We start from the raw sequence: 12,952 nt of genomic DNA on the forward strand, positions 1-12,952 counted from the left end.
GGATTTCACTGTTTTTTCTGTGTTGTGTGTATGCTGGAAAAGCCAAAGCACAAAAGATTAAATTTTTTGTCCCAATTCAAAATAGCATCAAAACAGCAGTAGCATTTTAGCTTTGGTGTTTGCTCCTCCATGCATGCTGCTGAATGTACTTCGTAGACCCTAAATGACAAAAAGAATTGGCTTTATGTAAATTGGACTGACAGTAGACCCAGTGATCATGGATATCAGGTCTGCTAGTCTAAGGAGAGACTTTGCTCCACTTTGGGAAGTGGTGTTACTAATAGCATGTACATAATACGTGCTAACTGCTGTGCAGAATCTTTGAGTGCACATATACACCATCCTGCTGTATTACATTTTTCTTGCACAGAGCAACTGGAAACCCAGAGCAACATCCAAGTTGTGTGCTGTTGCCTGTAACACATAGCAGAGCAGTATGAAACTAGTCAACCCTTCAGTCTGTAGTCGCTTATGCTGGATCAGACATGTGGCTTGAGCAGGTCTCAGCAACCAAAACTCTAGCTGGGGGCAATGGCTCACTGAACAGAGAATATTCAGCTGCCAGCAGCCAAGCCTAGAGGAGGAGGAGAAGTGACAGGGCAGTCTTAAGCCAGCATAAAGCTGAATCTGGAGCCTTTCATCACTGCTCAGCCACATATTGGGGATCATTCTGTGTGGACTCCCAGGCAGAAACTTGAATTTTAAAGCAGAATACAATTCTTCATTTCCTTGGGAAGCGTAGGTCCCATACATTCTCGCCGAGGAGATCTTGTAGTAGAGTGAGTCAGTTACAGGGTGGAGAGGAGAAGATTAGCAAAAGTACAGCAGCAGGAGCATATGAATTAATTATGTGTGCATTCAAATGATGGATGAATATGTTTATTTTAAATACAAATAGGAGCTGGATGCCACCAACTCCTCTGCCTGGTAGCTGAGGCCTGAGGAGGGGCATGGCTGATCTGCACAATCAGAGGAAGAGTCCAAGGGCTTCTGCCTTCAAATAAGCGTGGGAATATCTTGAGAGTAGTCAGGAAACTCTGCTTTGTGGCATCCCACAGGGAGGGAATGGGTCATGTTTCCACTAATCTGGATGAGATGGAAATGAAGACAAGTCAAAACTGATGACTGTAGTAGTGCAATGTGATACGTTTCCTAAAATAGTTTTTCTATCATATCTTTAGCTTTCTTTTTTTTTTCTTTTTTCCTCTTTCTCATGCTGCCTGGGTTTGTTTCTGTAACACTGCATGCTGTATACTCCATTTTTCTTGAGATTTCAACATGACAGGAAAATCAGCACTCAAATGAGTTAAGCTGCTGCAAACTGAGCACTTTACTCCAGTGACAACACAGACTGGGTTCAGCAAGCTTTTCATGCCGTCCTTCATAAGGCACCTGCTTATATGACCACCTTTGTACTGTTGCTGCCTTCTTGTTTCTAATTTTCTCAGAAGAATTGCACTGTAAGTTACCATTCCTTATGCTGACACAGCCAAACTGAACTTACTAGGGAAGCAGGTCAGTAGAGAACAGGAATCTTTCTTGGACCCCAGCAGTCATCCTCACCAGCCCAGTCCAAATTCTCTCTGTCTTAAAAGGGCAGAACAGTTAGGAGCAAGAAGCCTCTTGCTGAAACTGCAGAAAGACAAAGGAGTGAGAACATGAAATTATAAAAATAAGATTCTCCCTTGAACTTATGTAATGGGCTTCTTACATGCCACATTTCTCTCTACTGCATAAGGCAGTTGTGTACATTGTGCTGTGCTGTTAACCCTCTGGAGGCTGTGCTTTTCTTTATTTCCTGTTGCCTTGTAACATACGTTAAACAGAAGATGTTTCGAGGGTGCATGAAAATCAGGTTCATAGGATCATTCAGGTTGGAAGGGTGCTCAAGAGCTGTTCTTGGCTAACCTTGTATTCAAAGCAGGGTGAAATAAAGGATCAGACCAGGTTACTCTTGGCTTTATCCAACTGGGTTTTGAAAACCTCCATGCAGGGAGTCTGCGTAACCTTCTTGGGCAGTTTGTTCCACTGCTTCTCTGTCCTCATGGAAAAGCGTTGTCCTGACTTTGAGGCCAGCGTGGGTCACTTTAGTTCACATGTGTAAGTTCTGCAGCTGCTAACTTATTAAACAGAAATATTTGCTCAAAAGTTTTAATGATTTTCTCTGTGCTTTCTTATCATTTTGTTCAGGAAACTACTCCAGACCACCGACATACAGCGGTGTGCCCAACACAAGTTACAGTGGCCCAGGCCCCGGCATGGGTATAAATGCCAACAGTCAGATGCATGGACAGGGGCCAAGCCAGCCTTGTGGTACCATGCCCCTGGGACGGATGCCATCAGCTGGGATGCAGAGCAGACCATTTCCTGGAAACATGAGCAGTATGACCCCCAATTCTCCTGGCATGTCTCAGCAGGGAGGCCCTGGGATGGGCCCACCCATGCCGACTGTGAACCGCAAGGCACAGGAGGCGGCTGCTGCAGTGATGCAGGCTGCTGCAAACTCCGCTCAGAGCAGGTATGCATTCAGGTGAAAGGAGTTTAAATAAGTAGGAATGTTTTCCTTGTAGTTTTTGAAGTAACTGTACAGCACTGTACAGGTATGTGAATGTGCATTTATGCAAGTTCTAGCTGTGCCCTTTTCTCTGGGAGGAGATGGTGTGTCCAAAAAATATTTTTTCTTAATCATTTCCTTTTCTTAAGGAGAAAGCATGTTGTTACCTGTTTGAATTATCCTCTCAAAAAGGTGTTTTGACAATGGTGATGATGTCCACTTCTAGTTTGGTTCTTGGCATTATAGTTTTCGGAAAATCCACAGGATTGCAGTGACAGTCAACAAGCCCTCTGCAACTTTAAACTTTTTTGAGCTTTTGTACTTTTTTTGTCTCTGGTGAAGAGAGGGCAAACATGTCCTCAGCAGCTTACCCCTGCCAGAGAGTAAGGAAGCTTGTGAAGCTGCCCACAACTCTTGCATCTACTGCCCATGTTTTGAGCAGCAGTGCTGATGGCAGTTCTCTTCTGTGGGATGTTCTCACTCCTAAACAGGTCTGCAGAGGGGGAGAGGAGGGCAGCCTGAGGGGAGCAGCTGGAGGGGAGAGGCAGAGGGAGACATAAAAACAGTCTGGAGTTGTCTGGAGTTGATACCTGCCACTTGTGCATCCATAATAGAGAACGTGCAAACAGGACTGCAGTGGTTGGAGGAATGGTCCATCTTCTTATCTCCCCTTTGGGCACCATAGCTACATGTTGCCATTTGTATATGGTTTTTGGTAAAAGGCACTTTTTTGTCCATGTCATTCTTAAAATGCCTTAATATTTGCAATTAAATTTTTTTTTGGTGACATTTTTCAGACTAAGTAACATCCAAATTTCCCTGGACTCAAATAACTCCTGGCATATTTATTACCTTTTTCTGTTGCAAGAAGGTCCATAATGTTGGAGAATTACACAAATCTAGTTGCACTCTTCTGGTGAACATGTTCATATGTGTGTGCATTGCTCACTGCACTTATGCATATGCTTACACGGATGCACATACATTCACCCAAATATTTGTCACTGAAGACCAGTGTTTGTGGACACTAGAGTTGCTCTTATTCCGAGACGCAATGTTAAACAAGAAATAGGAAGCCAGTGTGTCCCTGTATTTGTTACTTTCTTGTTTTGAGAGCTTGAAAGGCAGGTGGCTACTAATGATAAGCAGCAGCAAACTTTTAAAACAATAACAGTTAATTTAGTGTACTTCATGTTCTTGCTCAGTAAAATAGAAACAGACTCCCTTAAAACAGACCATACTCCAGCAGATATCTGTGAACCAGCAGTCCCTTTCTTCTGTTGGTTGTTTTAACAGACCTGTCTAGTAGGATTTATGGAAGTCTGCTTCTGTCTGTCTGGTTTAGGCTATAAGCTGATAGGTCAGGCACGAAGGAATAAATAGGCCATCACTGTAGCTGCAGGAACAGGATTTCTCTATAATCATAGAATGAAAGGAAAAGCTCACATTTGTTGGTCTTGACAGCAAGAAGAGACTTTGTGTTAAGTGGAAAGCATTTGGTTGTGATTCAGCTTACACATTGGGCATAGTGTGTGGTGTTTGATCAAAAACTGGGTTAAATGATTGCCACTTCTATCTCACATCTTCCTTCCAAGTCGGTTTAATAGAACTGCTTTTTCTTTCTAGCTTTGACTAGACAAAACTGCACCATTTCAGAACATTCCTATCACATACTGCCCATTCCAGTGATCCAGCACCTATGGATGAACTGAGCACTCACTGAATCCCTATCACAAATACTGGCAAAAGGATTATTTATAAACTGCAAATTGGGAGGAACTTGTCACAACACTCTCATGCCAGGGGGTTGCAAGCACACTGTTTTCCTCTTTGATCTCAAGTCAGCTGTAGGGGAGAAAGCATAATGGTTTTTGGCTATTCCTGCAAGTCCTTGAGGCTTGCATATGGAAGGAATGTATTTGACAATGACTTGGATTTGTGATACGGGTCAGATCCAGAGAGGTTGTTCTTTCGTTCTGCTTCAGACCACCACACATTAGGTCACCTGCTTATCCCATCCAGTCTGGGGCTGGCAGACACCCCATGTTTTCTTCACAGCACCCGAACAGTGGCAACACTCAGGCTCCCTCAGTGCACCAGCCTGACCAGTACGGTAGGTAGTGTAAACTGGACTTGCTAGGGGACCTTGGTATTTTTAAAAAATGTTTGTGAACATCCAATCTGGCTGCTGAAGGAATATAAAAATAACATGAAAGATACAGAAGTATTTGCATTGTAGAGGGGATTTTTGGTTTTCGTTTTCCTTTTATTAACACCACTGTGATAGTACAATGAAAATATGCATGTCACTCACACACCTGCATGGATTTTGGCACAGCTCCATTTCCTTGTGCCTAAAAGGGAAATGGAGAATCTCCTCACTGAGAAGGAATGAGATGTGTCCTTCCCTGACCCAGGCATCATCTTTCTCTCTTCATTGCTGGTGTTCTTGTCTGCAGTGGTGCGTGCAGCCACATTTTCTGGACTTGGTGGTATTGTCACTGCTGCCTAGGCAGAGGACTGCAACCCCCAAAGTATGATCCTTTTCTGAGAGATGATGTACTGCGGGAGTGATTACAGGGTTTCTTAACAGGGTTTTCAAGCAAGTTTTAGCACACTGTAGCTGAATGTGCATGTATTTGAAAAATTAGTCTCTAGAAGAATTTTTAGGAGCACTAATTACCCCTTGCAAAACATTTGCCTGAAGTGCAGCTACTGTTTTTTCACCAGAGCCCTCCACACATTTCTGTAACCATATCACAAATTTCAGAACTGGGAGAAACTATCTATGTTGGCTCCCAGTCCATCTTCACCTGAGATTTAACCTTTATAGATTTCCCTGCCATCATGTTATTTCAGTTGTTGCCTCTGTAGGAAATCTTTAATACCCAAATTATTGCTGCTGTCATGGCAATTAAAAAGTTTTAATTGCCAGTTTTCTGTAGTTGCTGGTTTGGTTTTTCCCTTAATAACATGGTTCATATATGTTCACAGAAGAAGCAGAAAGAAAAGAAAAAAATTAGAACCCAAGTTTACTGCTTATCCAGTTCAAAAAACAGAACTAAGTGAAATAGGAGATCACTTGCACCATACTACTTTGCCTAGCTGGGAAGGCATCCACTCCTACATCCAAACATGCATGAACAGTGCCCAGCCTCTTTCTTCAAATGTGTTGAGTTTATAAGATTGAGCTGTAGAGCTCAAAAAGTGTTGGATTTTTATTACTATAAAACACCATCCTCTTTGTAGGATTAAGAATAAATTACATCATAGTCATGGTTACACAGAAGTATTTCTGTTCAAGTTGGTTGTTGTCCACTTCAAGGTCAACTTGTTGACTCAGTAGCCAAGTATCAGTAGGGGAGAGAAATCTATCTTCAGCTGTTAATCCACAGGATCTGTCCTTTCCCAGCTCAGGAGTCTCATTTAGACACAGAACGCTGGTTTGCCTCTGCCTTGCCAAGCCACGCTAAGCAGCAGTATAAAATGAATTTAAATAGCATGCATCAGAAAAAAAATCTCTTCCACTGGGGCACAAAATCAATGTTCATTAACCAGAGCAGGATGATCAGGATCTCAGTGTCAGCCAGTTATACCTAGGTATCATCCTCAGAGCAGACCACCACCCTTTTCATTAGAAAAGATTAAAATCATACAAATGAAAGTGGTGGCTGTGGAAGATACTAGGTTTACACCATTTGAATTAGCCTTTGACCTCATCTTGAGGTCTGCTTCATGTTGAGCTTAGATTAATTTCTATGTCTACATAATACCTTCCCTGCAACCTAAAATCTTACGATGTGCTAGTCTGTCTTGTGCATGCAGGCCAGGGTTTGCCAAATGATAATTGCCGTGTCAGGCTAGAGAAAAGAAAGGTATTTTTAAGATCTCTTCATTGAATCTCTTCATTGTTTCAGGCTACCCAGAGTGTTCAAGTTTGCTCTGAGTAAAAGTTCACAGCAGGCAATGTTAAATAAATCTTTAGTACCCTGTGTAGTAATTCACTTTACTTTCTGGAGGACAGTGTGAAGGAACTACAAAACAGTGTTTTCCTTTTTATATTTGTCTGGTCTTGGCCTCAGCATAACCATTGACTGGTAAGGACTGTATGTTGAAGACCTAATATATCCATGGAAGAAAAGACTCTTCATAACTTAGGTTGGCATGGACTGAAACCTCAAGGGCTGGTTCTGCTGCTGGAGAATAGAACCTAGAGGAGACCTCAAAGAACCAGGTGGCTCCAAAAGATCTGTTATCACTCTGTGATTCTTAGAACAGCACATACATTTATAGTGATATATAAATGTTCCTGTGTATACAAAACTGCATCACAATAAGCCTTCAGTAAAAACAAACAGTTCTAAGCAAAGGAGATACTGTTTTCCCTGTCGATGTGAAAGGCAGCAAATTTAGCCCATATCTTTTACTACCAGCCAATGTTGAGCTCCTCGGTTTGTAAATGCCCAGCTTGAACCTTTGCAGGACTATGTGTGCACTGTCTGTGAGCTTTCACTTCCTACAGCAAGTTCTCAGTTTAAAATTGATTATCAGGTTGCCACCTGAAGTCAACAGACGTCTTTAGAGCTAGATGCTTGTCACCATCAGTTTCAGCATTTCTCATGCTAGCAGTGAGTGTCATTTTGAGCATGTCTTCTTAGCAGTTGAAAGTATGACTGTAGTATATGGAAAGGTAAAAACATAGCTCTAAAATAGCTGGCTTGCATGCTGTTAGTAGTGTGGCCTTAGAAGATGCAATTCAGTGCTAGCTGGCTGTAAAATGTGCATCCAACTGGATGCTAAAATGAGCCTTTTGCTGGTGCAACTACAGTTATCAATACCTGAACTAATTACAACAAAATGAGTTTTGATGTGCCTACATGAGGAGCAATCCTATCTTTGAAGGCAGCCCCTTTGACCTCAACATACCTTAATATGATTCTCAGGATTGCATGTTCCAATTTTGTAAATTAAAGCAATTTTTTTTTATAGATTGGGTGAATTTAGAATTCAGTGCCATTGATTTTAGAGGAGACGATTCAGACACAGTAGTTTATTAAACTGAGGAATTGGGAACCAGCTTTGCTATTTGCAACCTCTGATCATTTTAAATCCTGGCCACTGGGTTGCTAAATTGAGGTGGATATTTACATTACGTTCTGCTGATCCCCATACCACCTGAAAAGTGGTGTTCAGTCTACAATAATGTGTGATGTTGCATTGCTTTGACATCCTTCTAGGCATTCTAGAATGTGGTTCTGGTTCTAAATTGCTTAGCAACTGGTTAGATACCGCAGCCTCATTGTAGTGTGGTGAGAAGAATTTAATACGTTTTTAATCAGTCATAAAACTGATTGAACAAAGCTGCACTGATATGAGAGAATTCCTGTTGTACAGAGAAACACAATTAGTGTAAATTAGTTTTAAAAGTACATTCTAGATGTCTTCTTAGTTTGTGTGTGTGCATGCACGCACATGCACACTTGCACACATACAGGCACTGCCTTCCATCAGCATTTCTCTCCTGCTATGTATGTATAATTCATAATCTATGTTGCTGGTGCCAACAAAGCACTTTTTCCGTATTATTTTCTCCAACAGCAGCGTAATGCAGCACTGCTGATGGACTAGAAGGTACTGGTGAGGAAATATAGTAATGGACATGGTGCATTAAAATGTCAAAAGAAAAAAGAAGGAGGTGGAAATGGGGAATAAATTTTTTAAAAAGAATAATAATATAAATAAAACCCAGAACTGTTTTAGGTGTTTTACATCCTAGTGCCTGTCAGTTTTGTGCAGTATGTTCCAGTCTGGCCCTTTTGATCTCGAAACTTGGATTTAAAATTCTAATTGTGATTTTGAAAGCTGCAGTTTTGTAGCAGGAAGTCTTGAAGCGCTCCAGTAAAATTTACCATCTTTAATCCCTGGAGAGAGTATATATTTTCCATTGTTTTCCCTTTTCCCCTTAAGCTTGGAGGTGCTGTTCTTCTCTGCTGGGAAGTTCAGTGGAGTGCAGGAAGGTTAAGTACTCATTCAAGTTTCTTTGCTTATTCAAACCAGGCTACTTCTAGATGAAAGGCTGCCAGCTGTGAAATCCCCAAAGTAAACTAGGCTAAGATAGGACTGGTAGCCATAATTGGAGCCAGTGCCTGCGTTATCTGTTGCCTTTGAAATAAGCCCCTGGCAAGAAAGGCTCTTTCTGCCGGGTCTTTTATTTAACATTCAGTCACAGGGAAGGAGTTGCCCCTGTTGAAATTCAGGCCATTCACAGTTCTTTAGGATCCAGCTGTCTGGTCATTTCCCCTCTGCTCTGCTCCTCCAAATCACAGATTTCCTTCAGAGATCTTGATGGGTCACCCTGAAATGAGCCCCACTTTGCTTTCAATTAGTGCTGTTCTAATTTCCTGGTGGTACTTTCAGACCGTGAAACTAAATTTGGATTCCAAAATAAAGTCCATGTGTAGTTTCAGCAGGATGAAGTGGTTTAGCGTTTTGGCCTAAATGATTGTATTGTCTGTGTGAACCCCAAATATTCCAGTGCTAGCTCTACCTGGGGCTGGAGGAGATGCAGTAATAGCTGGAATATCTTCTTTCCACGCTAAGCTTCTCTGTGATTTGAGGGGTTAAAAGTCCAAATACTAATGCTTACTGTAACTATAATTTCTAAGGAAGCTATTAACCAGTATTGACATATTTCTCTTCTAAAGGACCTATGCTTCTTCCCTCTTCATGAGAAATAGTAATTTGTATCAAGCTCATTTTTTTATTTCTTTTTTTTTCCTTTTCCTCATGTTTTGCTTTTCAAAGCAGAATCATGTATGAGTTTTTTCTATAATGTATTAGGAGGGAGGAAGTTCAGCTCAGCTTATATGTATTTATTATTGTAAGGGGAAAGCTAGAAATCTTCTGTGATTATTTTATTTAAATGGAGATGCATTTTATGGATCAGCTCAAAATTGCTGATAAAATCATGTAAAGATTGGAAGAAACTTTACATGCTGAGCTAACCAAAGCCATTTCTTGCAGGAGACTAAGAGAAATACATTTTTATCTGGAATTTTGTTTTACTAAAAGGTAAATCCATCATTTTGGAGCTCTGGTTGTCACCATGCTGCAGAGCTCTTGCAGGCAACCAGTGATTTGGGGAGGCATTTTTTTCTTCTTTGGACTCATCAATCAAGTCGACTGCTGTATGCTGTTCATGCCATTAGAGATTAACCACAGACCTCAAGAGTCCTACTCTTTTCCTCCTTCAGAGAGTAACCATTCTTAAATTGTGAAAGCAGGAGTGTGTTGGGAAGGAAGCGTGATTTTTCGTCATGAATGAGAATTTTCACTTACCTCAGAGACACTTCTAATTCGATTTTTATTGTGTTAAAATTATTTTTGGCTTGATTTGGTTGTTTAGGAGATTCATTGCCCTCTGTAAAAAGACTAATTATTTTGAAACAAAATTGCAGTGTAGGACTTCGTATAGCTTGTTAACATTCTGGGTTGGATGTTAAATAGAAATTCTGTACCTTAAAATATGATCTTTAGGGCATTAAGAATGCTGTAGTTCATTAATTGATATTGTATAAAGTTAAAGAGTAGGGGAGGACCTTAGATTGAGTACTCTTTCTTGGGTGACAAAAACTATTTCAGATGAGGGAACAGTTTTCACAATCTGTCAGAAGATCTACTAGTTTAAATCACAGAAGTGTTTAAAAAAAAAAAAAAGCCAAAACAAAATAAGAGAATAGCCATCTGTTTAATGGGACTCATGAAGAAAGCTAATTCTGTGACTGCGCTGTGTGATTTGGCACACAACACTGTGCAAGTACAGGATTGTGATTGAACAGCCTAAGATTTTTGTGACAGAATGGGAGAGACATAAAAAATGGCAGGAGGGTTTCAGGTTTTAAAGGGGGTTTAAGGTTTTAGGTTCTTTTACAAGGGTGGTATCTGAGAGAAATTTTTTTATTTTTTTTTTTTAACAATGCTGCCCAGGGAAATATGAGTTGGAAAAGCCCTTCAGTTTGTTGATGGGTTCAAATGGGAGCACCAATTCTAGCTGGACATATAAGTAGCTTTGTAAGAATCATATTAGATAATAACCTAACAGCATGAGATTTTGTTAATGATGGCTGGCAATCTTAGCAACATGTTAAATACCTGTTGCAGTGGCCACAGTAGGTTTCAGGCATCTGAAACAAAGATGAAGAAAAGAGGCAGCTGAAATCATGCTGACATGTGCACTACATTGCTCTTGTGAAACTGTCTAGTGTGCCAAAGAGCCGAGACTGATGGTAACAGTGCTGGTAATAATATCAATAAACATGTAACTGCTCCAGGCCATTGGGCAAAGATAGGTGAGTGAAAACATGTCTGCTGGAAAATCCCTCTGGAGAACTTCCTCACCATGCTGATGCACATGCACAGTTGCATTCAGCATGCTGCTGTCAGCCAGATGACATTTTACTATGAAAAAATACATTGCAGAGCTGGCACGAAATGATCAGGTTTTTATTAGATTTTCGGTTGGTTGCTAGCACAGTGAATTCCAAGGTGCTTAAAAGCAGCATGAGGATGTGACTGTACATGGTAAAAAGGTGGTGGGAGACAGCATCCCCAGGTGGAAGATGAGGGAGCTCAGGGGTAAAACCTCTCCCAAGACAGTGTCCCACCAGAGGAAACTGAGTTAGTGAAACACAAAGTGTGTCCTTAGTTTCCTGTAGCTTTTTAGCACCACACTTTGGTGACCTTCTGGCTGTTCATGTGCTGGGAACACACTCTTACCACTTTCAAGTAATCTTTCTGGGAGAGAGTTCATAGGGCCTTCCAACTTTTTAATACAGCTATTTATAAACATGCACAAAAATAGAAGGTGCATAGTGAGAGTCATATGAGTCATTCCCATTTTGATATCAAGTCACACTAGGCTAAATCACCCTTCTTGACATTCTGGTTCAGATTGACAGCATCATGCCATACAGGGCAGATTTCTTTTTTTTTTCCTATAAACCCAGTTCATGCAATGTTCCTGCTTGCTGAACAGATTAAAGCAGGCCTCTTTTGTGCATCACACGCTCCACTTGTACTAAGAGATGTATCCCCTCAGTGCTCAGATACCATGTCTGAGGGGGACAGTTGTGCAAGCAGTTGCTGTTAGAGCTCCTGTACAAATCCATGCATGGGGAAGGTAGACAGAGGTTGCCAAGAATGGAGCTCTGATAGGTTTTCAAGCCATTTGATTTGGCCCACTTTTCAGTTGTTCTGTGTTTTTTGTCACACAGCTTTATAATTGTATTTATCCAGTACAGGTTACATGGAGTACCAAGATCTTAGTTTGTTCTTACACAAATAAATTCAAATATGAAGGTGTTGCTGCACTTCTAAGAATGCTGTGTGATAAAGGCATTTCAGGGGTTCCCTGTGGGCTTGAAGACTGGTGATCAAATGCTATGATCACCATGAAATTCAGACCAAAACTACTTTAGTTAACACAAAGGAAACTTTATAAAAAGAAAATCAAATGGCTGCAACTTAAAAACAAGCAAACAAACAAACAAAACCCTACAGTATTTCCCTATCACTAAATGCTTTTCAGTCACACACCTTTCTGTCACTAGGATCAAATGAAGTTAAGGATTTTTTTTATTTTTTTTAATAGGCTTGTGCTGTGTTTTTCTCACTGTATTCAACTACTTTATTATTCTTCTGGCCATATTTTAGATCTAGATTATTAATCTTGGATCTCTTCCTCAGTTTTTATTATCTGTAAAATGGGGGAGAGAGAGTTATTCTGATCCCAGCATGCATTCTGCTGTGCAAATGTTGGGTAGTTGTGTTGTTATTAGCATTATAACTAGTGAATTACACATGCCTCTTATGTTGCTTCTCTAGAATTTGATGTGGTGTGACACTCCTGTTTTGTTGGGCTTTAAATGACTACCAAGTAGGTAGCCCATTGGACAGATGTTTTCACTGGAAAAATGGTTAATGTGATGACAACAGCTTGTAAACAAACAATAGGGTTTTGTGGCTGTTTTTCTGAGTGGCTCAACATTGAATCAGTGTGGTAGAAACAACTAATTTTTAAGTTTCTCCCCCCTTCTGGATTGGTTTTTAAATGCAGCCAATAGAGATGATGCTAAAGGCACAAGTATTTGTGTAAATCAGAAGAAAAATAATATATTTAGAAAGGCTATTTCTGTTACTCTTTTTAAAAGTATCTTGCACAATAATATTTGGATCAGCCAGACGAAGAAATGAGGCAGTGTACTTGATCCGACTGCAGTGGATTACAAGGCAATTTGCACTATCACATAATTACAGTGTTAAAATTATTCCCCCATTTCAGCATTGCCATTTAGGCATGGTTGTTGAGAACAGTTTTGTGTTAGTTCTGTGTACCTCCTG

General features: G+C 40.6%; 1 protein-coding gene across 4 annotated transcripts in view; it reads left to right on the plus strand.

The window, feature by feature from the left end:
- ARID1B (AT-rich interaction domain 1B) overlaps positions 1 to 12,952 on the plus strand; it is a 326,155-nt gene that overhangs the window by 263,972 nt on the left and 49,231 nt on the right. For all 4 annotated transcript variants that reach the window (XM_058834007.1, XM_058834006.1, XM_058834008.1 and 1 more), the window contains one exon: positions 2,191 to 2,518. In XM_058834007.1, the coding sequence (XP_058689990.1) occupies positions 2,191 to 2,518 (328 nt within the window). The remainder of the gene's footprint in view (positions 1 to 2,190; positions 2,519 to 12,952) is intronic.

The sequence above is a fragment of the Poecile atricapillus genome, chromosome 3, assembly GCF_030490865.1.
Source record: "Poecile atricapillus isolate bPoeAtr1 chromosome 3, bPoeAtr1.hap1, whole genome shotgun sequence".
Classification (NCBI taxonomy): domain Eukaryota; kingdom Metazoa; phylum Chordata; class Aves; order Passeriformes; family Paridae; genus Poecile; species Poecile atricapillus.